This window comes from Mastigoproctus giganteus, chromosome 2, assembly GCF_048544385.1.
Source record: "Mastigoproctus giganteus isolate SK-2022 chromosome 2, ASM4854438v1, whole genome shotgun sequence".
Classification (NCBI taxonomy): domain Eukaryota; kingdom Metazoa; phylum Arthropoda; class Arachnida; order Uropygi; family Thelyphonidae; genus Mastigoproctus; species Mastigoproctus giganteus.
In genome coordinates, this window is record NC_143576.1 from 108261350 (window position 1) to 108288125 (window position 26776).

Below are 26776 nucleotides of genomic sequence, written 5' to 3' on the forward strand. Positions count from 1 at the left end.
GTTTTGCAAATTGCAGTGGCTGGAGACTAGGCACCTGCGTGGTGATCTGATTGAGGGATATAAGGCCTTGAATGGGTTGAGCATGCTGAATTCTGATGGGATCCTTCCACCTGTTCAGATTACGAACCTAAGGGGGCATAAATTCAAATTAAGAAAAGACAGATGTAGAATAGATGTGCGGAAATTTGTCTTTAGCCAGTGGGTGGTTAATTGCTGGAACAAGCTTCCATCTGTCGTTGTGGAAGGTGATAGGTTGAATAAATTTAAGGAGGAACTGGACAGGCATTTGGAGGAAATGGTGTGTTTTTTTTTTTTTTTTTGGCTGATGCTGCATAAGCTCATACACATGCTTTCTTGCATCACATGCCACTACTACTACTACATACATACATAAATATATCCATAATTATGTGCAATTTTGCATTTTTGATACACTTTAATGTTATCCTAATAAATGGCTGACAGTAACTGTAGACTCTTGATTCCTTTAATTGTCTGGAGTATGAACCAAAAGTGTATTTATTTCTTTATGAGATAAGAAGCTAATGTAGCTGATAATTCTGAAATCAAAATAATGGATGGAAAACAATAGAAAAAGTGAAACAAAGGTTTTTGTTTGACTTTTGGCAGTTTCTGCCAAAACAATATTTGGTTACATGTTCTCAGCTTTCATAGGTTTAGAGGAACAATAATGGTGGAAGTGATTTTTATCATGTAGTATTTTCTTTATCATCTTTATATTATTACATACTCTTTTCTCTCCCCCTCTGCTGGTCACTACTGGGACGGGACATGCTGGTTTCAGGCTTACCTGAGACAGGATTTATTTTGCTAGTACCACCAGTTCAAGCTGCAAGTGGTATGGGATATCTGGCACCTAGTTTTTCAGAAGTACAGGATCTTTTTCAATTCTTTTGAACATTGACAGTCAAGACTTGTCATCACATGGCAGAACTGGAAATCAGGAAGTGACTCACCCAGTGTTTGTCACATCCTGGTTGCTGAGTAGCTAGTTGACAATATATCAACACAAACCTACACTAATCACATCACTGGCTTTCAGTTATCTTTTGGAGTAGAGAATACATGGCAGAGTTGTTCAGGTGCTGCTCAAAGACACAATTTATATACACATATTTTTAAGCAAAAATACATCATTTCTCACTTTCTAAAACCAGAGAATTGGCTCAAATTCTTCATCAGATGAAAACAGTTAATGGAATTCATTGGGGGGGTTATGTTTCTGAGTTTGTCAATTTCTAATAGTAAATTTGCTTCCAAATTGAGGTATTGCTTACAGAGAAAACAATTTTGAATAACAGTACTGAATAAGCAACGAGGAAAACTCTATCATGCAAAGGTCCTGTCATTGCATATGTAGGCGATGACAGGACCTTTGCATGACTGAGTAGGTTTTAATTTCATGACTACACATGACTTGCACAGTCATGAAACTTTGATACTAAAACTTTCCATGAAACTTCGAAACTAAAACTTTCCATGAAACTTCGAAACCAAAACTTTCCATGAAACGTTGCATGACTATGTAGGTATTAGTTTCATGACCTGCTATAAGGGAGTACTGCATAAGCTTACCACTTTCTTCAGAGTTGATTGTTCAATGTAATAAAGTGTCATATTTTAAACTTTTAAAAGAAAAAGGAGAAATAACTGAATTAAAAAATAGTTATTCTTACAAAGTGTACTTCTTTTGCATTTCACATAGTGGTATCACTATCCAAGATGAGAAGCAAGAATTGTAAAAAAGAGAGGATTTACTTATGTAGTAAATATATGACTAAGCACAAATTTTCACAGAAAAAAAATAAAGGTTGATTTATGCACTGGAATATTTGGAAGTTACAAAAGTAAGAGGCATAAAAAAATACCGAAATGAACAAACATCAAGCTCTTGGGTTTAGCATTAGCATTAGTAGAGGCATAAGGTGCAAGAAAGCAAGCATATGCAGCATCAGGCAGAAAAAAAAAAAATAAATAAAATAAAAAAAAGCTCCCAATTCACCCCTCCATTCGTTCCAAATACATGTCCAGCTCAGCCTTAAATTTATTTAGGCTATCAACTTGCACAACAAAGGATGGAAGTCTGTTCCACCAACCAACTACCCACTGGCTAAAGGCAATCTTCTGCACATCTATCCTACATCTGTCCTTCCTCAATTTGAATTTATGTCCTCTCAGGTGATTATTCTGAGTAAGAGGAAGAATCCCATCAGCATTGATCCTGCTCAAACCATTCAAGGCTCTATATACCTCAATCAGATCACCTCGCAGGTGCCTAGTCTCCAGATACCGTAATTTGCAAAATTTAAACCTTTCTTCGTAAGAGCAACTCTTTGTTCCATTCACTAATCTTGTTGCCCTCCTCTGTACTCGTTTCCAACAGCCCTACATCCTTCTTAAAATGACGCCTCTAGACCTGTATACTGTATTCAAGGTGTGGCCTGACCATTGCCTTATAAAGGGGATAATCACCTCATTATCCCTGCTAGAAAAATTCCTGTATATCATTGAAAAGACACTACGAGCTACTCTTGCAGACCGTCTGCACTGCTGAGAAAACTTCATATCTGCCTGCACAATTACCCCCAGGTCTTTTGTTCTCTATCACTGTCAGTGTAGTGCCACAGAGTTGATACGTCACTCTGGGGTTACTGCTTCCCATATGTAGTACTTTAAATTTGTTAATGTTAAACTTCATTTGCCATCTCTCAGCCCATCTGCTCAACCTTTCCAGATCCTGTTGCAGCAGAAGAGTGTCAGTAGTGTCCTTAACAACCCTGCCAACCTTCGTATTGTCTGAAAACTTGGACATTAAGCTTGATATACTATTATCAGTATCATTTATAAATACAGAAAACAACAATTGACCCAACAATGAACCCCAAGGGAATCCACTAATAACATTAGTCCACGATGAGCAGTGTCCATTGATTACCCCATTCTGCCTTCTTCCACTCAACCATCCCTTTATCCAAAGAGGCAATTTGCCTCCAATGCCACACTGCTCCAATTGTTAAGCAGTCTTCCATGTGCAACAGTATCAAAAGCCTTTCTAAGATCCAAATATATAATATCAAAGTTATTCCCTGCATCCAGTTCCTTTGTGACCACATCATAGTATCCAATCAAATTGGTCAGGCAAGACTTTTCCTTAACAAAACCATGCTGTGTCCGAGCTATAACTGAAGTCTTGTCTAGATGATCCTGCAGTGCTTCTTTAACCAGTGCCTCCATTAATTTTCCTGGAACAGAAGTTAAACTAACAAGTCTATAATTACTTCTGTCACCCTTTTATCCTCCTTTGTCAATTGGGGTAACATTTGCACATCTCCAGTCCATGGGTACCTCCCCCTGAGTCCAAAGAAGGTCTCATAACTATGGCTAAGAGTTTGCTTACTTCCTTTGCTGTCTCCTTTAATATAATTGGATAGATCCCATCCATCCCAGGTGCCTTTTTTATGTTTATTTTCAACAATTTCTCCTCCACTTTCCTTTCAGTTATTATAAAATCATCTAGCTCACTGCCAGAGGTTAAATCACCTTTTCCTTTGCTAAGGATTTCTCATAATCTATCTTTGCCTGCCTAATCTCCTTTGTGACTTAGTTGCAGACTAGCTTATATCTATCATAAGCTTCCATGTCACCCATTAATTTATACGTATCCCATGCATTTTTTTTCTCTGCCATCTGTCTCATTAGTTCATCTGACATACATTAGGCCTTGAACCTTGAACAATATTTCTTAGTTGGTATGTAAAGCCTAGTAGCTTCCAAGATAAATTCTTTGAATACTTCCCATTTTGAATTTGCTGTTTGGTAACATCATTAATTGGTCCCACCGTATAGAATTTAAATACTGTCTCAGACCATCACAGTTGCCTTTACGAAAGAAAAACCCTTCCCTTTACCCCTGATGGTAGTTACCTCCTTGAGTAAATCCCACTTCAGCACACAGTGATCACTGCACCTAGTAGTTCCTTTATCTGCAGATTCTTAATGCATGAAGAATCACTACTGAGAATAAGATCAAGAGTATTACTCCCTCTAGTTGACTCCCGAACATGCTGATGTAGAAAACAATCGTCCAATAAATCCACAAAAGCCTTGCTAGTGTGCGAGTGTCCAACCAACAAATTCCAGTCAATATCTGGGAAATTAAAATCCCACATTATAAGACTCTGATTTACTGGCTCACTTTATTTCCCTGTACAGTTTCTTATTATACTCATCATAGTCATTAGGCCTATAGCACACTCCTACTCTCAATTTTGATCTCCCAGTGCTTATGTCACACCAAACTGACTCGACACTGCACTGTCCAGCGATGTCGACTGGCTTCGCTTCTTGGATTTTATGTGTTTCTTAACTAATAGCATAAAACCTCCTCCCTTCCTATCCTGTCTATCCTTTCTGTACACATTGTACTCCCCAAATTCCAGTTCTGCATTCCTTATTTCTGTGTGACATCACGTCTCTGATATACCAACAATATCTGTCTTTGATGTTTTGAGCAATACCTCAAATTCATCAAATATATTTATTTACCAAACTCCTAGAATTTGGTGTACATGCACCTGTTCCTATTCTTAGCTACCCTAACACAACCCATGTGTTTAATTGTACGGCAATGACTACCAGCAGTCTCTGAAATATCCTGCATCTTGTTTTCCAGGCTGCTGCCCATTTGAATAGAAGCAGTGCAAGAATCACTTTTACCTATGCCAGTGGCTACTATTAATCTATTAGTCCTTGTATTCCTCCAAGCTAGCGGTTTTCTGATACACCTAACACTGCCTCGATAGCATCAGCAAATATTCTTACACCCTTTCTATTTCAGTGTATCCCATCCCTGTAGAAGCAGTCTTTCCTGTTAACAAGTACAGACCAGGCTGAAAAAAAATTCTACCCCTCGAGTCTTGCACAATTTCTCAAGGGCCGAATTGATCAACAAGACTCTCATCATATACTCCTTCCTATCATGTCTGGGCAGAATTGCAGACAGTTTCAAATTCAACCCTAATTCACGGCTTTTTTTCAACAAACTTTTTTTTTTTTTTTTTTTTTTCAAACTCTTGCTGAAAAGTTAAGTAACACTAGTGGAAGCCAAAAAAGAGGTAGAAAAAATTCGGTATCAATATTATAAAAAGGTTTTCGTAAATAAAACTAATAAATGAATATAAGAACACACAGTGAAGTATAAGAGTTCTAAGGTATGTGTGAAAGAGACTAAAGAAAAATTTTGGGAAAGCATGGAAAACAAATTTTTAGGTTAAAAAACTAAGAACAAGAACTAGCAGGCAGCCCCCAAGGCAGAATGCGCTGGTCCCACAGGAACTAGTAGTTGTTGGTGACTCTACTGTCAGGGAAACGGGGACCATGCTTTGTAAAAAGGATAGGTGGAACAGGACCAGGGTATGTCTGCCAGGGTCAAAGGTTGATGACGTTGTAGAGCAGATATCATCTTTTAAGGGCACAAAAGGTGATTAGTTGTACACGTTGGCACTAATGATATTAATAGTAGGAGACCAGCGGAATTACTTAACAAGTACAGGTCACAGTTGAAAAAAAGCCGTGAAGTAGGGTTGAATTTGAAAGTGTCTGCAATTATGCCCAGACACGATAGGAGGGAGTATATGATGAGAGCCTTGTTGATCAATTCGGCCCTGGAAAGATTGTGCAAGGCTCAAGGGGTAGAATTTTTTTCAGACTGGTCTGTACTTGTTAACAGGAGAGATTGCTTCTACAGGGATGGGATACACTTAAATAGAAAGGGTGCAAGAATATTTGCTGATGGTATCGAGGCAGTGTTAGGTGGGTCAGAAAACTGCTAGCTTGGGGGTAGACAAAGACTAATAGACTAATAGATTAACAGTAGCCACTGGCAGAGGTGAAAGAGATTCTTGCACTGCTTCTATTGGAATGAGCAGAAGCCTGAAAAACAAGATGCAGGATATTTCAGAGACTGCTGGAAGTCATTGCGGTACAAGTAAACACATGGGTTGTGTTACGGTAGCTAAGAATAGAAACAGGTGCATGTATACTTGCGTGTACACCAATGCTAGGAGTTTAGTAAATAAATTTGATGAATTTGAGGTATTGCTCAAAACATCAAAGGCAGATATTGTTGGGATATCAGAGTTGGGATATCACAATGGTGTCACACAGATATAAGGAATGCAGAACTGGAATTTGGGGAGTACAACGTCTACAGAAAGGATAGACAGGATAGGAAGGGAGGAGGGGGTTATGCTATTAGTTAAGAAACACATAAAATCCAAGGAAGTGAAGCCAGTCGACATCGATGGACAGGACAGTGTCGAGTCAGTTTGGTGTGACATAAGCATAGGTAAATTAAAATTGAGAGTAGGAGTGTGCTATAAGCCTAATGACTGTGATGAGTATAATAAGATACTGTACAGGGAAATAGAATGGGCCAGTAAATCAAAGAGTCTTATAATGGGGGAATTTTAATTTCCCAGATATTGACTGGAATTTGTGGATTGGTCACTCAAACACTAGCAAGGCTTTTGTGGATTTATTGGATGATTGTTTTCTACACCAGCATGTTCGAGAGGCAACTAGAGGAAGTAATACTCTTGATCTGATTATCAGTAGTGATTCTTCATGCATCAGGAATCTGCAGATAAAGGAACCACTAGGTGGCAGTGATCACAGTGTGTTGAAGTGGGATTTACTCAAGGAGGTAACTACCATCAGAGGTAAAGGGAAGGGTTTTTGCTTTCGTAAAGGCGACTATGATGGTCTGAGATAGTATTTAAATTCTATACGGTGGGACTAACTGATGATGTTACCAACAGCAAATTCAAAATGGGAAGCATTCAAGGAACTAATCTTGGAAGCTACCAGGCTTTACATACCAACTAAGAAGTATTGTTAAAGGTTCAGGTCTAAATGTTTGTCAGATGAACTAATGAGACATATGGCAGAGAAGAAAAATGCATGGGATACATAGAAATAAATGGGTGACATGGAAGCCTATGATAGATATAAGTTGGTCTGTAACCAAGTCACAAAGGAGATTAGGCAGGCAAAGGCAGATTATGAGAAATCCTTGGCAAAGGATGCAAAGAAAAACAGAAAAGAGTTCTTTACCTATTTAAACTCAAGAAGGAAAGGGATGAATCAGATTGGTCCACTGTATGTTGATGGTTCAACAGTTGAGGATCCTGCTCAGGTGGCTAACAATCTAAACAAGTATTTTGCATCTACATTCACACATGAAGAGTTATTCAGGAAGGGGAATGTCGTAGGTGAAGTAAACATTGGCAGTGAGCTAGATGATTTTCTAATAACTGAGAGGAAAGTGGAGGAGATATTGTTGAGGATAAACATAAAAAAGGCATCCGGGGTGGATGGGATCTATCCAGTTATATTAAAGGAGGCAGCAAAGGAAGTAAGCAAATCCCTAGCCATAATTATGAGAGCTTCTTTGGACTCAGGGGGGGTACCCATAGACTGGAGATGTGCAAATGTAACCCCAATTCACAAAGGAGGATCAAAGGCTCCTTTGTGAATTGGGGTTAAAAAACTACAAGTAATTATAGAACTGTTAGTTTAACTTCTGTTCCAGGAAAATTAATGGAGGCACTGGTTAAAGAAGCACTGCAGGATCATCTAGACAAGAATTCAGTTATAGCTCAGACACAGCATGGTTTTGTTAAGGGCAGGTCTGTCTGACCAATTTGATTGGATACTATGATGTAGTCACAAAAGAACTGGATGCAGGGAATAATTTTGATATTATATACTTGGATCTTAGAAAGACTTTTGATACTGTTGCGCATGGAAGACTGCTGCACAAATTGGAGCAGTGTGGCATTGGAGGCAAATTGCTGCTATGGATAAGGTGATGGTTGAGTGGCAGAAGACAGAGAGTGGTAATCAATGGACACTGCTCAACGTGAACTAATGTTATTAGTGGAGTTCCTCAGGGTTCAGTGTTGTGTCCATTATTGTTTTCTGTATTTATAAATGATATTGATGATGGTATATCAAGCTTAATGTCCAAGTTTGCAGACAATACAAAGGTTGGCAGGGTTGTTAAGGATACTACTGATGCTATGCTGCTGCAACAGGATCTGGAAAGGTTGAGCAGATTGTTTGGGGGGATACAAAGACTAATAGTTTAACAGTAACCGCAGGCAGAGGTGAAGATGATTCTTGCACAACTTCTATTAGAATAAGAAGCGACCTGGAGCGAGGGGTGTTGGGGGTTTCAGGGACGGATGGCAGTCATCATGGAATAGTTGGGTATATGGGATGTGTTAGGGTAACAAGGAATAGGCATAGGAGCATGTATGCTTGCATGTATACCAATGCTAGAAGTATAGTAAATAAATTTGATGAATTTGAAGTGTTGGTCAAGACATCAAAGGCGGATATTGTTGGGATAGCAGAGACGTGGTGTCACAAAGATATAAGGAATGCAGAACTGGAATTTGGGGAGTACAATGTGTACAGAAAGGATAGACAGGACAGAAAGGGAGGGGGTGTTATGCTGTTAATTAAGAAAAACATAAAATCAAAGGAAGTGCATCCAGTTAATATAGATGAACAGTGCTCTGTTGAGTCAGTTTGGTGTGAGATAAGCACTGCGAAAGGAAAAATAAGGGTAGGAGTGTGTTATAGGCCTAATGACTTGAATGAGTACAATGAACAATTGTACAGAGAAATAGAGTGGGCCAGTAAATCAGAATGTCTTATAATGGGGGATTTTAACTTCCCAAATATTGACTGGAACTTGTGGGTTGGTCACTCACACACTAATCAGACTTTTGTGGATTTATTGGATGATTGTTTTCTGCAGCAGCATGTTCGAGAGGCAACCAGAGAAAGTAACACTCTTGATCTGGTTATCAGCAGTGATCATTCGTGTATTAAGAATTTGCAGATAAAGGAACCACTAGGTGGCAGTGATCACAGTGTGCTGAAGTGGGATTTACTCAAAGAGGTAACTACCGTCAGGGGTAAAGGAAAGGGTTTTTGCTTCCGTAAAGGGGAGTACAGTGGTCTCAGACAGTTTTTAAATTCTGTACAGTGGGATCAACTGACGATGTTACCAACAGTAAATTCTAAGTGGGAAGCATTCAAGGAATTAATCGTGGAAGCTACTAGACTTTATATACCGATTAAGAAATATCGTTCAAGGTTTAGGCCTAAATGGTTATCAAATGAACTAATGAGACAGAGAAGAAAAATGCATGGGATGCATATAAATTATCAGGTGACGCAGAAGCCTGTGGCAGATATAAGCTAGTCTGTAATCAGGTCACAAAGGAGGTTCGGCAGGCGAAGGAGGATTACGAGAAATCTTTGGCAAAGGATGCTAAGAAAAACAGCAAGGATTTCTTTACTTATATAAACTCTAAAAGGAAGGGGATGAATATGATTGGTCCACTTGACATCGATGGTTCGACTGTTGATGATCCTGCTCAGATAGCAAACAAACTGAATGAGTATTTTGCATCTACATTCACACGTGAGGAATTATTACAGTTTGAAAATGGAAGAAGGTTATCAAATTGTAGCAGTGTGCTTAATATTTTTTTTGTAATAACTGAGAGCAAAGTGGAGGAGAAATTGTTGAAGTTAAACTTAAGAAAGGCACCTGGGGTGGATGGGATCTATCCAGTTATTTTAAAGGAGGCGGCAAAGCAACTAAGCAAACCCTTTGCCATAATTATGAGAGCATCCTTGGACTCAGGGGAGGTTCCCACGGACTGGAGATGTGCAAATGTGTCCCCAATTCACAAAGGTGGATCGAAGGGTGACACGAGTAATTACAGACCAGTTAGTTTAACTTCTGTTCCGGGTAAAATAATGGAGTCACTGGTTAAAGATGCATTGCGGGATCATCTAGACAAGACTGCAGCAATAATTCAAACACAGCATGGGTTTGTTAAGGGAAAGCCTTGTCTGACAAATTTGATTGGTTATTATGATGTGGTCACAAAGGAACTGGATGCAAAAAATAATTTTGATATCATATACTTGGATTTCAGGAAAGCTTTTGACACTGTTGCGCATGGAAGACTACTGTACAAATTGGAGCTGAATGGTATTAAGGGTAAGTTGCTACAATGGATAAAAGGATGGTTAAGTGGGAGAAGACAGAGGGTGGTAATCAATGGGTGCTGCTCTTCGTGGACTAATGTTATTAGTGGAGTCCCACAGGGTTCGGTGTTGGGTCCACTGTTGTTTTGTGTATTTATCAATGATATTGATGAAGGTATATCAGGCTTAATGTCGAAGTTTGCAGATGACACGAAGGTTGGCAGGGTTGTTAATGACAGTAATGGCAGTGTGCTACTGCAACAGGATCTAGATAATTTGGGCAGATGGGCTAAGAAGTGGCAACTGAAGTTCAACCTTGACAAATGCAAAGTACTGCATATGGGTAGAAGTAACCCCAGAGAAACGTACCAACTGTGTGGTACTACACTTAAGGTGGTAGAAAATGAAAAAGACCTGGGAGTAATTGTGCAGTCAGATATGAAGTTTTCTGAGCAATGCCGACAGGCTGCTAGGGCAGGTCATGGGGTTTTGTCAATGATATATAGGAATTTTGCTAGCAGGGAAAAGGAGGTGATTGTCCCTCTGTATAAGGCAATGGTCAGGCCACGCCTTGAGTACTGCGTACAGGTCTGGAGGCCTCATTTTAGGAAGGATGTAGATTTGCTTGAGCGTGTACAGAGAAGAGCAACACAATTGGTGAGGGGAATGAAGGGATTCTCTTACCAAGAGAGGCTTAAGTTCTGCAAATTGCAGTGGCTGGAGACTAGGCACCTGCGCGGTGATCTGATTGAGGTCTATAAGGCCTTGAATGGGTTGAGCACGCTGAATTCTGATGGGATCCTTCCACTTGTTCAGATTACGAACCTACGGGGGCACAAATTCAAATTAAGAAAAGACAGATGTAGAATAGATGTGCGGAAATTTGCCTTTAGCCAGCGGGTGGTTAATTGCTGGAACAAACTTCCATCTGTCATTGTGGAAGTTGATAAGTTAAATAAATTTAAGGAGGAACTGGACAGGCATTTGGAGGGAATGGTGTGATTTTTTTTTTTTTTGGCTGATGCTGCATGAGCTCCTACACTTGCTTTCTTGCATCATGTGCCACTACTACTACTAGATGGGCTGAGAGGTGGCAAATGAAGTTTAACATCGACAAATGTAAAGTACTACATATGGGAAACAGTAACCCCAGATCAATGTATCAACTCTGTGGTACTACGCTGACAGTGGTAGAGAATGAAAAGGACCTGGGGGTAATTGTGCAGGCAGATATGAAGTTCTCTGAGCAGTGCAGACGAGCGGCAAGAGTAGCTCATGGTGTATTGTCAATGATATACAGGAATTTTTCTAGCAGAGATAGGGATGTGATTATTCCCTTGTATAAGGCATTGGTCAGGCCACACCTTGAGTACTGTATACAGCTCTGGAGGCCTCATTTCAAGAAGGATGTAGAGCTGCTGGAACGAGTACAGAGAAGGGCAACGAGATTAGTGAATGGAACAAAGGGTTGCTCTTACAAAGAAAGGCTTAAGTTTTGCAACTTACAGAGTCTGGAGACTAGGCATCGGCGAGGTGATCTGATAGAGGTGTATAAGGCTTTGAATGGCTTGAGCATGTTCAATGCCGATGGGATTCTTCCTCTTGCTCAGAATAATCACCTGAGTGGGCATAAATTCAAATTGAGGAAGGACGGATGTCGGATAGATGTGCGGAAATTTGCCTTTAGCCAGCGGGCAGTTGGTTTGTGGAATAGACTTCCATCACTTGTTGTTGAAGTTGATAGCCTAAACAAATTTAAGGCTCAGCTGGATAGGTATTTCGAACGAACGGAGGGATGAAATGGGAGTAGTGGTTGTGTTTTTTTTTTTTTCCTTTTTGTCTGATGCTGAATAAGCTTGCTTTCTTGCATCATATGCCTCTACTAATGCTAATGCTAACTATGAATTAAAACCATAGCTTAGCATTAGTAGAGGCATATGATGCAAGGAAGCAAGCTTATGAGCATCAGCCAAAAAAAAAAACATTTCACACATCCATTCATTTCATTCTTTCCGTCTAAACATTTCACTCCCTCTAAACATTTGTCCAGTTCCTCCTTGAATTTATTTAAGCTTTTCACAATGACAGATGTAAGTTTCTTACAGCAATCAACAACCCACTGGCTAAAGGAAAATTTCTGCACAAGCATTCTATAACTGTCTTTCCTCAATTTGAATTTATGTCCTCTCAGGTTTTTAACCTGAGCAAGAGGAAGAATCCCATCTGATCTGAGCCTGCTCAACCCATTCAAGGCCTTATACACCTCAATCAGATCACCTCGCAGGTGATTAGTCTCCAGCCACTGCAATTTGTAGAAATTAAGCCTTTCTTGTAGATTCTATGGTTTACAATGTACCATTGTTGTTAAGTTCAGTCAAGTATTTCCTGATATCAAGAGGTTAGTAGTAAAAGAATCCTATTACAATGAACTCCTTAGAGAAACATGAATCATGCTGCTGTGTGAAATTTTGTTTAATAAATATTGTTTCCCAGTTACTTTAAAAGAATCATTATTTGTTAAAGTAAGTTTTTTCATGCTTTTCTAATATAGAAGTAGTAATTTTGATTCATATTACTTAAATATCAATTTCAAAATCACTAATAAATAAATAAAGTATACACATAACAAAAGTAAATATTTGCACAGAGAATGCCATTCTGAAAGCCTATTTTTATTTATAAGAAATATAGTAATGTATAAAATTTCAAAAACGACATGTTCATAAATACAGAATTAAATAGATTTTATGCATAGGTAGACTTTCAAAATAAATTAAGATTTTCAGTGGAACTATTTCGATCAAACAGGATTTAAAAAGCATTTATAACAACTTATCTAGAACAGGAAGTATTTTTGTTATATTAAAATTTTTGGAAATCGATATTCATTGTAGTTTTCCATTTTGTAGTTTCTAAAACTTGGTATGTAGGTTTTATCCTACTGTAGTTACATTTCAGTTACACTATTGAGAAGCTTCACTTTATCAGCTATAATACTGTATACTGAAAAGAAACATTATCCTAAAATATTAAACAATATATACATAAAATAAAAAATAGTATTCTTACTGAGGAACACTTTCACTGTCCAATTTATAAACTATTGATGTTCCATCTTCTAAAATCCATGACTGCCGATCAAGGCCAATTCCAGCAGGATTTAAAGACACGCTGTTCCATTTAAATACAGGTAACTTATGTTCAGGTCCTTGCTGCTCCCGCATTCTATAAAAGGACAATATTTAATAAATCTTTTGTGATAATTAAAAACACAAGATACATTTAATTTCCAAAGGAGAATGCTACTTACAAGAGAATATCTTCATCAACATGGGACTGTATATTGATTGAAAAATCAGAACGAGGTTGTGTATACGCAACTGGATCATAATCTATCCACATTACCTCCCATGGCACATATTTATCAGGAACAGGAAAGCGCTGCACTCTAGTTCCAGGATATGGAGATCGTCTTGCTAAGATGTGAATCAGCTTTTTTCCAATAGTTCCTTTCTCTAAAATAAATGTAACAAATTAGATAAATTTTATGTAAAAGAAATTTATGCACAAATGTGCAATTAAAGCCCATATATATGCGCTTTAATTTCACTGTGAATTGTAATGTGACTTTTGGCAAAAAAATATTTCTGAAAGGATTATTTTACCATTTTCTTAGGAAATCTTATCAGTACTGAAATCCATGAAATCCATTCCATAGTTATGTATTCATTATAATGAATACGTAACTATGGAATGACTAATAACATATTGCTACTATATTACACCAGTTTACAAATTTAAGTTTGTTCACTGGGGTTTGAATTTCAATAGGTCCTACTGCCAAAATATGTTGCTGTGATTTCAAATATGACTTAGATTTTTTTCTATCACATCCAGATACATCACAATTTAAGACTTTATTGTATTTAGTAATGACAAATTGATAGGATTACATTTTCATATATCAAAAAATACGTAAATACTAACAAGTATTAATCAAAATTCTGAAACCTTCATTAATCAGACCTTCATCTATTTGTTTGAAAAGAATGTTTAATCGTTTTTCTTTTATGTAGAGTGCCAGGTTTCTCTCTTTTTAATCAGCAGTAGTCAGCCATCATGCTTGTATTCCACCTTCCCTGGTACCTCTGCTCCATTTCTTTATGTCCTGATGGAATCTCTCCCCTTGTTCTTCACTCATCTGTGCAAGATTTTCAGGTGGAAAATCAAGATGGGCATGCAAAAAGTGAATTTTGATGCTCATATTTCAACCTAAATTGCAAAGCTTTTCAAGCATATTTTGAACAATTTTCTCATAATCCTGTGATTTATGATTTCCTAGAAAGTTTTCCACTACACTTTTAAAAGCAATCCAGCTTCCTTTTCAACCTTAGTCATAGTAGTTTCAAACTGACAGTCTAAAACCAATTTTCTAATTTTGGGACCAATGAAGATACCCTCCTTAAGTTTTGCATCAGATAAACCAGGAAATTCACTGCAAAGTTACTTAAAGCAGTTGCCATCCTCATTCAATGCTTTAACAAATTGCTTCATTATGCCTAACTTGATATGCAGTGGTGGTAAAAGTATTTTATCTGGCTTCACCAAACTTTCGTGCACAATATTTTTTGACCCCAGTGTAAGATTGTGCCTCTGAGGCCATTGCTTCTTTGTCCAATGCAGCATTTTAGCTCTGCTATCCATTCACAAATAAAGCATGGCATTTTAGTGTTGCCACCTTGTTGCCCCAAACAACATACATAACACTTTTAAGTCTCCACATAGTTGCCATTCATGATCTTGATATTTAATTTTCTCCAGAAGCAACTTTAGATTGTCATAAGTTTCTTTTAAGTAGAGTGAATGAGCAACTGGCACAGATGTGTACTTATCTCCATTATACAAGAGAATACCTTTTAAACTAGTCTCCATTCACTAGGAACATATGATGGAGCTCCTAAGGCACTTATAAAACCAGTGATATCACTGAAATATACGAGAGGATCTTCTTGTGAAAAATACTGTATAAACTCCCTTTCACAAATTCTGTACCAGGAAAATGATGTACCTGGAGCAAATAAGTTCATCGCTTGAAGTCTGGATCCCAGAATTCCAGCATCATACTTTGGAAGACCTAAGTCCCTTACTAAATTGTTCAGTTAGACTTGTGTAAATTGCTGTGGTGTTAAAATATTTTCTGGTTGATAACATTCCTCTTCACTAACCTCTTTAGCTTCTGCTTCGGTGGAAGAAGATGTGGACTCCAAAGTTTCTGGTGGAGGTTTTACAAGCAGATCAGGTCCATGCATAACTGGTCTTATGGCTGATGGTAGATCTTATTTGATGCCCTTTTTATTTTTTGAATTGTAACCTTTAACGTCACATACACAAAAGTAACATTCGGCATGGCTTACTGGCTCGTGCCAGTAAGCAAGTAAACCATTTTCTAAGATGTTCAACACATGTATGGCATACTTTATGCTGTGCCCACGATTTATCCTGATTGCCTAGTTTTATGTCAAAGTATGCATAATACGATTTTTTTAAAAATTGGTAATATTTCGCCTCTGCTTTACAGGAACAAAACAACCACATATGCAACAAAATATATCGGGACTGTTTATACACTTTCTGGTTGCCATGCTAAAAGAAAACTAACACACAATGAGAGCTCACAACGGTTTTTACAGGAGTGCTGTGACTGCATAAGGGATGTGCCACTTATATAGGCTCTGTGGTTGAGTGGACTGTACAAACAAGTGAGTGCATGCTCAGACAAGTTTAACCTATAACTACACACAGGAGTCTCCCAGACTCCACTCGGAAAATAAAATTCTGGAAATCATAGATGGGCCGGAAGAGCAGGGTAGGGGCTGTCTACCTTCCTGGGTCAAGACGGGCTACCTTGCAGTATGACCTTGCAATGTGTGTAGTTATGGGTTAAACATGCACAATCTGTTGTATTTGAGGCAAATATTTGATACTGATTACGAACTTAGGGGTATAAAACTTGTAAACCATTGCAGAAACTATAGTTACGTACACATTTTCATATAATACCTAGGTAATCATTAATGAATTGGGAAAAATCTTTACGTGATAGAAACAAATGGACTTTGGTTAAGTAATCAGTAAACATGCATAAATAACTGCCACATACTTTTACTCAAACCCCAGATACACTGTAAACCAGTGTTATGAATAGATCCATATGTAGTAATAATTGTGCCCCAGAATGTTTGGGATAAAATTATTAAACATGGTACCTCAAATACTTTATCTTTGCTGATAGTCACTCTTTCTTTTAGGGGACAGTACTTGTTGAAAATGATAAAGAACAAAAATTAGCAAACAATGGCCTATGGAGACTTGCCAAATAAAATTCGGTGTTAGGGATTTTTCTTTTTTAGGCATGTTAGCATATATACATAAAACACCTTTTGTCTATCCAACTGGATGTAATAATTCAACTCCAGGGGCTCACATCTGGTGAGTATGGGCTTGGCACACCCAGGGTCCTGAGCTGGACCCTGGGTGTGCTTCTCTCTCTCTCTCTCTCTCTCTCTGTGTGGGTAACTGAAATATTTTTTTTTTTTTTTGGCTGGTGCAGCAAAAGTCCTAGGCTTCCTTGTGTGCCATATGGCTAATTATAATAATAATAAAATAATAATAATAACTCCTATTAAATGAAGCCTCATAAAATTTTACACTTTATCAAGTTATTCTAAATTTTATTAAATTCAGACTAACAGAAATTTAACAATTATTATTTCTTTATCTATCAGTCTCCACGTAATAACTAAATTCCTAGCAGATAGATTTTGATTAAATTTTATTTTTAGCTTGTATTTAGTTCTATTGAACAGACATTTTGAGCAGTCCCAAATTTCATCAAAATTGAACCAACAGAAATTTGATAACTATTCGTCCCATTCCAGCTACATGTAATAACTCCATTCACATTGGACAGATTTTATTGAAATTTTAAATTTGACTTTTTTAGAATGATTTGTTTTGTGTTCCCAAATTTGACTAAAATCAGACCAATAGAAATCTGGAAATTATTTCTTTTTTCACATATATCAATTGGTTAACCATATACCCTATATTGCAGCTGAAGCACTCAATATTATGTTTGTTGCTGTGGGCTGATTGGAGGAATGAATGGACAATATGGCAGATGCACAGGAACAAAATTCTCTCAGTTCATGTATAAAAGTAATTGTCTTTCTTTTTTTTTAAATCATGTATTATTACTATTTGTTAATGTGACTGAAATATAATGCACTGTATACATATTTTACTTTTTGTAATTCTTTTCAGCTGACAGACTCCTTTGTAATACTTTTACAAAGGAGTTTTCTATTTGTATATAAACTATGTACCTTAACTGTAGTATTCTGAATAAACAGTTTTATTTTTTTATTTAAAAAATCGTTGTAAAAACAAATGTATATTTCTCCGAAATTGCTATCCATTTGAAATTCTTCTTCAAAAAGAAACACAGATCACTATTTAGAATTAAAAACAATCAAGACCAAAGTGACTGATCATACCATGATGAATAACAGAAAGATACAAACTACTGCCTTCTCATATATGTCCTGGTGGAAAGCATAAATCCAATCTTCCAGTTGTCAAGCGAAAATGTAAATGAAAAACTTCATTTATGCTTGAACTATTAAAGGTCTCCTTCAAAAATTTATACAAATCCATGTAAACTTATATCAATAATAATGTTATTCTGAGTCACTTAACAGAAGAGGCTCACATCTGGTATGGGCTTGGCATACCAAGGGTCCTGAGCTGGATATCATCATTCTCTTTTTTGGTGATTCCCTCCTACTGATTCTCTCTCTCTCTCTCTCAGGGTACTCTAATTTTTTTTTGGCTGTTGTAGCATAAGCCTCAGGCTTCCTTGCACCATATGGCTAATAATAATAATAATAATAATAACTCACAGTAGCAAATAGATGAAATGAAAGTAATTAAGTGGCTAAGTCTCTGAAATGAACTTTGCTTAAATTTTTCAATGCTAATGTCTACAGTTAAGGCATTTGTGACATACATTCTAGTAACAGAATAATCAATACATCAGCAGTATGGGTAATTCTTATCTGAATTATTTAAGCTGCAACATTGTGAATATATAGAAATGTGGCAACTATGTAGAATATATATAAAAAAATTCTTAATCTGTCAAGAAAGCACTTTCACTTTTGTAACATTGAAGACATCATCCAAATATTTTTCTGAAATTTGAAAGAGAAAATTTCTAAATTCTTTATATATCAAGGTCAACAAATTCTAAATATAGATTTATTTGATGTGTCCATGACTTTTCTATAGTTTGTCTTAGTGAAAATACATCAGAATGTTAGACATGCAACAGGAGAAAGCAATATTTTGATCTGATTATTAGCAATGATTCCTCATACATTAAGAATCTGCAGATAAAAGAATCACTAGGTGGGCTTTTGCTCTCATAAAGATGACTACAATGGTCTCCAGGCAGTTTACAAATTCTATACAGTGGATCCAACTGATAAATTTACCACCAGCAAATTCCAAATGGAAAGATTTCATGGAAGTAATCATAGAAGCTACTAGGCTTTTTATACCATCTAAGAAATACTGTTCAAGGCTTAATTCTAAATGGACTTCAGATGAGAAAGAATGAAGAAATGAGACTCAAGGCAAAGAAGAAAAATGCATGGGATCCATATAAATTATCACATAATACAGAATCCTATGGAAGAAATAAACTAGTCTGTAATCAAGTCACAAAGGAGGTTAGGCAAGTTAAGTCAGATTACGAGAAGTCGCTAGCAAAGAATGCCACAAAGAGCAACAAAGACCCCTTTACTTATATTAACAGTAGAAGGAAGAGGTTCAATCACATTGGTCCACTTGAGATCAATAGTCTCATAGTTGATGATACTGTTTATCCTGCTAACTGAATTGGTATTTTGTATCTACATTCATACAATGAGTTCTTTAGAGAAGGGAATTCCAAAAGTTCATTAAAATCTAATGGGGAGCTAAAAGAGTTTTGTGTTAATTGAAAGGGAAGTGGAAGAGAAATTGAGAAGTTTAATATAAATCCATATCAACATAAGCCCGCATCAACACCAGAGCTTGTATTTGATCATCAGGCAACACAGTGGCAACCCTGAAGGCAGAATGAGCTGATCCCATGGGAGCTAGTTGTTGTTAACTCTATTGTCAGGGAAACAGGAAATATATTTTGCAAAAAGGAAAGGTGGAATAGGACCAGGATAAGTCTGCAAGGGGCAAAAGTTCACGACATAGAGCACATATCATCTTTTAAGGGTACAGAAGGTGATACAAGTAGTTCCCGACTTTATGAGTTAATTCTTTCTTAGCACGTGGTGATCGAAAAGCAGGAATTTATTTCCCATAGGCATAATGTTGAAAACAGGAGTTACGTTCTCAACAATGAAATTTGTTAGCTAATTAGTTTATGTTTAAACAATGACTGATTTATCCAAAGAAATGAAAACATAGCCTGTAAAATCAAGCAAATTATAATTTAAAGAAATTATTTATGACTTACAAATGTTAAAGAATGTTTATTCTTCATCATCGACTAAACGCACACTTGTTGATCACTCATTGTTGGGTCCGCACTCATCATTGGCTTGTTGCACAAGGAGTCGTCTTCTTCAGAAATGCTTCAAGAGTCATTTGTTTCCAAGATCTCTTTTCTTTATAAATTTCATAATAGCATGCATAAGCATTTTTTAACGGCGCACACAAATTGCAACTAACACGACACGCACAAGTGAGATTGCAACTAACACGATACACATGGAATAACAAGTTTACAAAGAAAAAGAATGAAGAGAAGATCCTGAAAATTTATTTGTTTTTCATATGATAGAAGATTTCAGTGAAGGAGAAACACATTTCACCATAATAACGTAAAAACCCACACAATTCCAGCTATCGGTATTTTCACAAATGCATTAACATTGAGTTTACTAACTGTTTATAATTGATTGCACTAACAGAAAAGCCCAATAAACCAGAACTGCAAATTCTTTTTATTGTTTTATGGTTGCGACTTCCAGAAATGTGCTTTAGAAAAATATTACAAGGCATTCAAAATTGATTCTTATAACAGAACATATGATAACGATGAAAGTGTAGTGCATTTTAATAATTTGAATTGGTAACTAATACAATTTACATTATAAAAATGACCTTTTAGAGAAATAAATAGCTTAGTTATACAGCAAAAATTTCAACTTCAAAGGTCTTGGAACGAATAATCAAAAAACAATGTGTTATTGGTTTCACATTATGATATTTTCACGATATGATAGTGTCTCTGGAATGGATTAATATCGTAAAGCAGAGGTGCACTGTATTGTATAGCTACAAGCATGGTTTGAAATGTGGGATATTTGAATGTTTAACATTATTTTTTTTTGCAATTAATGTTTATGTTTTCGAATTTGTTGATACTTGAAAAAAAAAAAAAACACTCGTAAACCCGGGAACTGCCTGTATTGTTGTAAACATTGGGACAAATGACATTAACAGTAGGAGATCTGCAGACTTACTTAACAAGTAGAGTGCAGGAATGAAAAAAGTTGCCAGTTAGGGTTAAATTTGAGTGTATGCAATTCCGGCCAGAAACAATAGAAACGAAATTATGATGGGAGCCTTCTCAATCAATTTGACCCTGGAAATATGCAAAGCTCACGGAGTAGACTTTTTTGTAGCGTGGTTCTTGCTTGTTAACAAGAGAGATATGGTTAAATTTGAGTGTATGCAATTCCAGCCAAAAACAATAGGAACAAAATTATGATGGAAGCCTTATCAATCCATTTGACCCTGGAGAGATGCAAGGCTCATGGGGTAGACTTTTTGCAGCGTGGTTCCTTCTTGTTAACAAGAGAGACTGCTTCTAAAGTAGAGCCTCCGTAGCCAGGTGGGAAGGAGCAGCAGTGCTTAGCACACACTTCTTGATTAGACCGGGGTTCGAGCCCGTCACCACCAAATACGGAGGATGCAGAAAGGTCAGGGAATGACCACCGCATATTCCCGGAGCAATATGGCCTTAGTTGCTAATGCTCCTAAAAACCAAATAACAAACACAGGCTTCTTGATTAAACTGGAGTTCGAGCCTGTGACCACCAAATATGGAGGATGTGGAAACGTCAGGGAATGACCACCACATATCCCCGGATCAATATGGCCTTAGTTGCTAATGCTCCTAAAAACCAAATAACAAACAAACAAACATAGCTTCTAAAGTGATGGATACACTTAAACAGAAAGGATGGAAGAATACTTGATGATGATATCGAGGCAGTGTTAGGCGGGTTGGAAAACTGCTAGCTTGGAGGGATACACAGACTAACACATTAATAATATGTGCAGGTAGAGAAAAAAATGATCCTTGCACTGCTTCTACTGGAACAAGAAGCAGGCTTGAAAGCAAGGTGGTGGGGATTTCAAGGGCTGCTGGGAGTCACCATGAAACAAGTAAATACATGGGCTGGGTTAGGATAACTAATAGTAGAAACAGGTGCATGTATACTTGCATGTACACCAATGCTAGGAGCATTGTAAATAAATTAGATGAATTTTTAATACAGGTCAAGATATCAAATACAGGCATTGTTGGGGTATCAGAGATGTGGTATTACTCAGATATAATGGACGCAGAAATTTAATATTGGGCGTACATTTTTACAGAAAGGACAGACAAGATACGAGGTGGGAAGGTTAGTTAAGAAGCTCATAAAATCTAGGGCACATCCAGTTGACAAGAGTGACCAGTGCAATGTTGAGTCAATTTAGTGTGACATAAGCACTGGGAGAGCAAAAATGAGAGTAGGAGTATGTTCTAGTCCTTATGAGGTTGATGAGTACAATGAGCAGCTGTACAGAGAAATGGAGTGGGCCAGCAAATCAGAATGTCTTATAATGGGGGATTTTAACTTTCTGGATATTGAATGGAACTTGTAGGGTGGTGACTAACAGACTTTTTTGGATTTACTGGATGACTGTTTTCTAGAGCAGCATGTTAGAGATGCAACAAGTGGGAGTAATACTCTTGATATGATTATCAGCAGTGATCATTCATGCATTCATTCATTGAAGATTGTTGTTGATGTTTGGTTTTTAGGAGCATTAGCAACTAAGGCCATATTGCTCCATTCATTGAAGGAACTTCAGATAAAAGAACCACTGGGTGGTAGCAATCACAGTGTACTGATTAGGGATTTACTTAAAGATGTAACTACAATCAGAGGTAAAGGTGACTACAGTGGTCTTAGTTTTTAAATTCTATATAGTGGGACCAACTGATGATGTTACCATCAGAAAATTCTAAATGTATATTATACAAAGAATTAATCATAGAAGCTAGAAGTCTAGGGTAGTAGTAGTAGTGGCATGTGATGGAAGAAAGCAAGTGTATAAGCATCAGCCAAATGCAGCATCAGCCAATGCAGAATCAGCCAGAAAAAAAAAAAAAAAAAAAAAAAATACAAAACAATCCCCACTAAATATTTGTCCAGTTCCTCCTTAAATTTATTTAACCTATCAACTTCCACAACAACAGATGAAAGTTTGTTCTAGCAATTTACCACCCGATGGCTAAAGGCAAATTTCATCTATTCTACATCTGTTCTTTCTCAATTTCAATTTATGCCCCCTTAGGTTCGTAATCTGAACAAGTGGAAGCATCCCATCAGAATTCAGCATGCTCAACCCATTCAGGGCCTTGTACACCTCAACCAGATGACCTCGAAGGTGCCTAGTCTCCAGCTGCTGCAATTTGCAGAACTTAAGCCTCTACTGGTAAGAGGATCCCTTCATTCCCCTCACCAATCTTGTTTCCCCTTCTCTGTACATGCTCAAGTAAATTTACATCCTTACTAAAATGAGGCCTCCAGACCTGCATGCAGTACTCAAGGCCTGGCCTGACCATTGCCTTATACAGAGGGACAATCACCTCCTTTTCCCTGCTAGCAAAATTCCTGTATATCATTGACAACACCCCATGACCTGCCCTGGCACCTGTCTGCATTGCTCAGAAAACGTCATATCTGACTGCACAATTACTCCCAGGTCTTTTTCATTTTCTACCACCTTAAGTGTAGTACTACACAGCTGATACGGTTCTCTGCGGTTACTTCTACCCATATGCAGTACTTTGCATTTTTCAATGTTCTAGATCCTGTTGCAGTAACACACTGCCAGTATTGTCATTAACAACCCTGCCAACCTTTGTATCATCTGCAAACTTTGATACTAAGCCTGATATACCTACATCAATATCATTGATAAATATATAAAACAACAGTGGACCCAACACCCAACACTGTGGGACTCCACTAATAACATTAGTCCACGAAGAGTAGCACCCATTGATTACCACCCTCTGTCTTCTCCCACTGAACCATCCTTTTATCCATTGTAACAACTTACCCTTAATACCATTCTGCTCCAATTTGTACAGTAGTCTTCCATGCACAATAGTGTAAAAATTTTTCTGAAATCCAAGTATATGATATCAAAATTATTTTTTGCATCCAGTTCCTTTGTAACCCCATCATAATATTCTCTCAAATTTGTCAGACAAGACTTTCCCTTAACAAACCCATGCTGTGTCTGAATTATTGCTGCAGTCTTGTCTAGATGATCCTGCAGTGTATCTTTAACCAGTGACTCCATTATTTTACCATTAACAGAAGTTAAACTAACTGGTCTGTAATTACTTGTGTCACCCTTCGATCCCCCTTTGTCAATTGGGGAAACATTTTCACATCTCCAGTCTGTGGGGACCTCCCCTGAGTCCAAGAATGCTCTCATAATTATGGCTAAGGGTTTGCTTACTTCCTTTGCTGCCTCCTTTAATATAACTCGAAAGATCCCATCCACCCCAGGTGCCTTTCTTATGTTTAACTTCAACAATTTCTCCTCCACTTTGCTCTCAGTTATTACAAAATCATTAAGTACCCTGCTACAATTTGATAACCTTCTGCCATTTTCAAACCTTAATAACTCTTCATGTGTGAATGTAGATGCAAAATACACATTCAGTTTGTTTGCTATCTGAGAAGGATCATCAACAGTCGAACCACCGATATCAAGTGGACCAATCAGATTCATCCCCTTCCTTTTAGAGTTTATATAAGTTAAGAATGTAGAGGATAATCCCCCCCCATCCAATTTTATTAGACCCCTAAATTTAACTCTAAAGTCCAGCTATAGGACCAAAAGAAATAATCGGTCCATATTTATTAAACAGTTTAGACCCCAAAAACCTAATTTTATGCCAATTGAAGTAATGGTTTCCATGCTGCCAGAAGTATGGTGTTTGTAGACAGCAGTCATGAGTGCTCATTGTTGAGACCGCACGGTCTGAACACTACGGTTCTGACAGTGGGGAAGATGTCCAACCTGCTTTACAAAATAGATATCGCCATCCTCAAGAATTATTAGCGAGTTGGACTAGGAGAGTTGGAAAAGAAGCTTCCTATATCTAAAATAAAGGTAATCCCTGTTGATTTATAATAATAATAATAATAAGTTAAGAAATCCTTGTTTTTTTCCTTAGCATCCTTTGCCAAAGATTTCTTGTAATCTGCCTTCGCCTGCCTAACCTCCTTTGTGACTTGATTACAGACTAGCTCATATATATCATAGGCTTCTGTGTCACCTAATAATTTATATGTATCCCATGCATTTTTCTTCTCTGCCATGAGTCTCATTAGTTCATTTGACAACCATTTAGTGCTAAACCATGAACAATATTTCTTAATAGGTATGAAACGTTTAGTAGCTTCCACTATTAATTCATTGAATGCTTCCCACTTAGAATTTGCTGTTGGTAACATCATCAGTTGGTCCCACTGTACAGAATTTAAAAACTGTCTGAGACCACTGCAGTCACCTTTACGGAAGGAAAAACCCCTTCCTTTACCCCTGATGGTAATTATATCTTTAAGTAAATCCCACATCAGTACACTGTGATCACTGCCACCTAATGGTTCCTTTATCTGCAAATTCTTAATACACGAATGATCACTGCTGATAACCAGATCAAGAGTATTACCCTCTCTGGTAATACTCCAATAAATCCACAAAAGTGTTACTAGTGTGCAAGAGACCAACCCATAAGTTCCAGTCTATATCTGGGAAGTTAAAATCCTCCATTATAAGACATTCTGATTTACTAGCCCACTCTATTTCTCTGTACAATTGTTCATTGTACTCATTCAAGTCATTAGGCCTATAACACACTCGCACTCTTATTTTTGCTTTCGCAGTGCTTATGTCACACCAAATTGACTTAACAGTGCACTGTTCATCTATATCAACTTGATGCACTTCTTTTGATTTTATGTTTTTCTTAATTAACAGCATAACACTTCCTCCCTTTCTGTACACATTGTACTCGCCAAATTCCAGTTCTGCATTCCTTATATTTTTGTGACACCATGTCTCTGCTATCCCAACAATATCTGCCTTTGATGTCTTGACCAACACTTCAATTCATCAAATTTATTTACTATACTTCTAGCATTGGTATACACGTAAGTATACATGTACCTATTCTTATTATTAGTTACCCTAATACATCCCATATACTCACCTGTTTCACGATGACTGCCATCAGTCCCTGAAACCCCCAACACACACCTCACTCCAGGTTGCTGCTTATTCTAATAGAAGTAGTGCAAGAATTACCTACATCTCTGCCTGCAGCTACTTTTAACCTTTTAGTCTATGAATTCCCCAAGTTAGCAGTTTTTCAACCCACCTAACACTGCCTCAATAGCACCAGCAAATATTCTTGCACCCTTTCTATTTAAGTGTATCCCATCCCTGTAGAAGCAATCTCTCCTGTTAACAAGCACAGGCCAGGCTGAAAAAAATTTTACCCCTTGAACCTTGCACATTTCCTCCAGGGCCAAATTGATTGACATGGCTCTCATCATGTACTCCCTCCTATCATGTCTGTACAGAATTGCAGACACTTTAAAATTTAACCCTAATTCACAACTTTTTTGCATCATTGACCTGTACTTGTTAAGTAAATCTGCAGATCTCCTACTTTTAATGTCATTGATGCCAACGTGTATCACCCTTTGTGCCCTTAAAAGATATATGCTTTACAATGTCATCAACTTTTGCCCCTGACAGACATACCCTGGTTCTATTCCATCTATCCTTTTTACACAATATATTCCCCGTCTCCCTGACACTAGAGTCGCCGACGATAACTAACTCCTGTGGGAGCAGCGCAATCTGCCTCGGAGATTGCCGCTGTGTTGAGTGAGCTCTGATGTTGAGTTGGACAGCTGAGAGCTTGACGGGCCCCTCATATTAATTTCTTCGAGGGCATCTACCCTACACTTCAAGCTCTCAAGACACCCATCAGAACGCTGAATTGATGCCTAATTTCTAGACACTCTCTGCACTTGGCACACACAAAGACATCCTCCTTGGCTAGATCATGTTTCGTTCCAGAGAGTTCGGCAATTTCACAAGTTGCACATTTTTTTAGGCTGTGATGCGTTGGAGAATCCCCCCCCCTCAGTTCTCCCCCGAGTCACAGCACTCCTGCCACTTTGTGCCTGTTGCTTTTCTCCTCTAGTCTGGGGCATGATATTTTAAATTAATAAGATCAATA

The 26776-nt window shown here is 37.6% G+C and overlaps 1 protein-coding gene across 1 annotated transcript in view; it reads right to left on the bottom strand.

The window, feature by feature from the left end:
- The window catches only part of LOC150089487 (transient receptor potential cation channel subfamily M member-like 2), a 933932-nt gene that overhangs the window by 100448 nt on the left and 806708 nt on the right, over window positions 1-26776 (bottom strand). Inside the window, exons 26-27 of the mRNA XM_090390003.1 lie at window positions 13406-13610; window positions 13165-13320 (exon numbers count right to left, since the gene is read on the bottom strand). Of these exons, the coding sequence (XP_090246129.1) occupies window positions 13165-13320; window positions 13406-13610 (361 nt within the window). The remainder of the gene's footprint in view (window positions 1-13164; window positions 13321-13405; window positions 13611-26776) is intronic.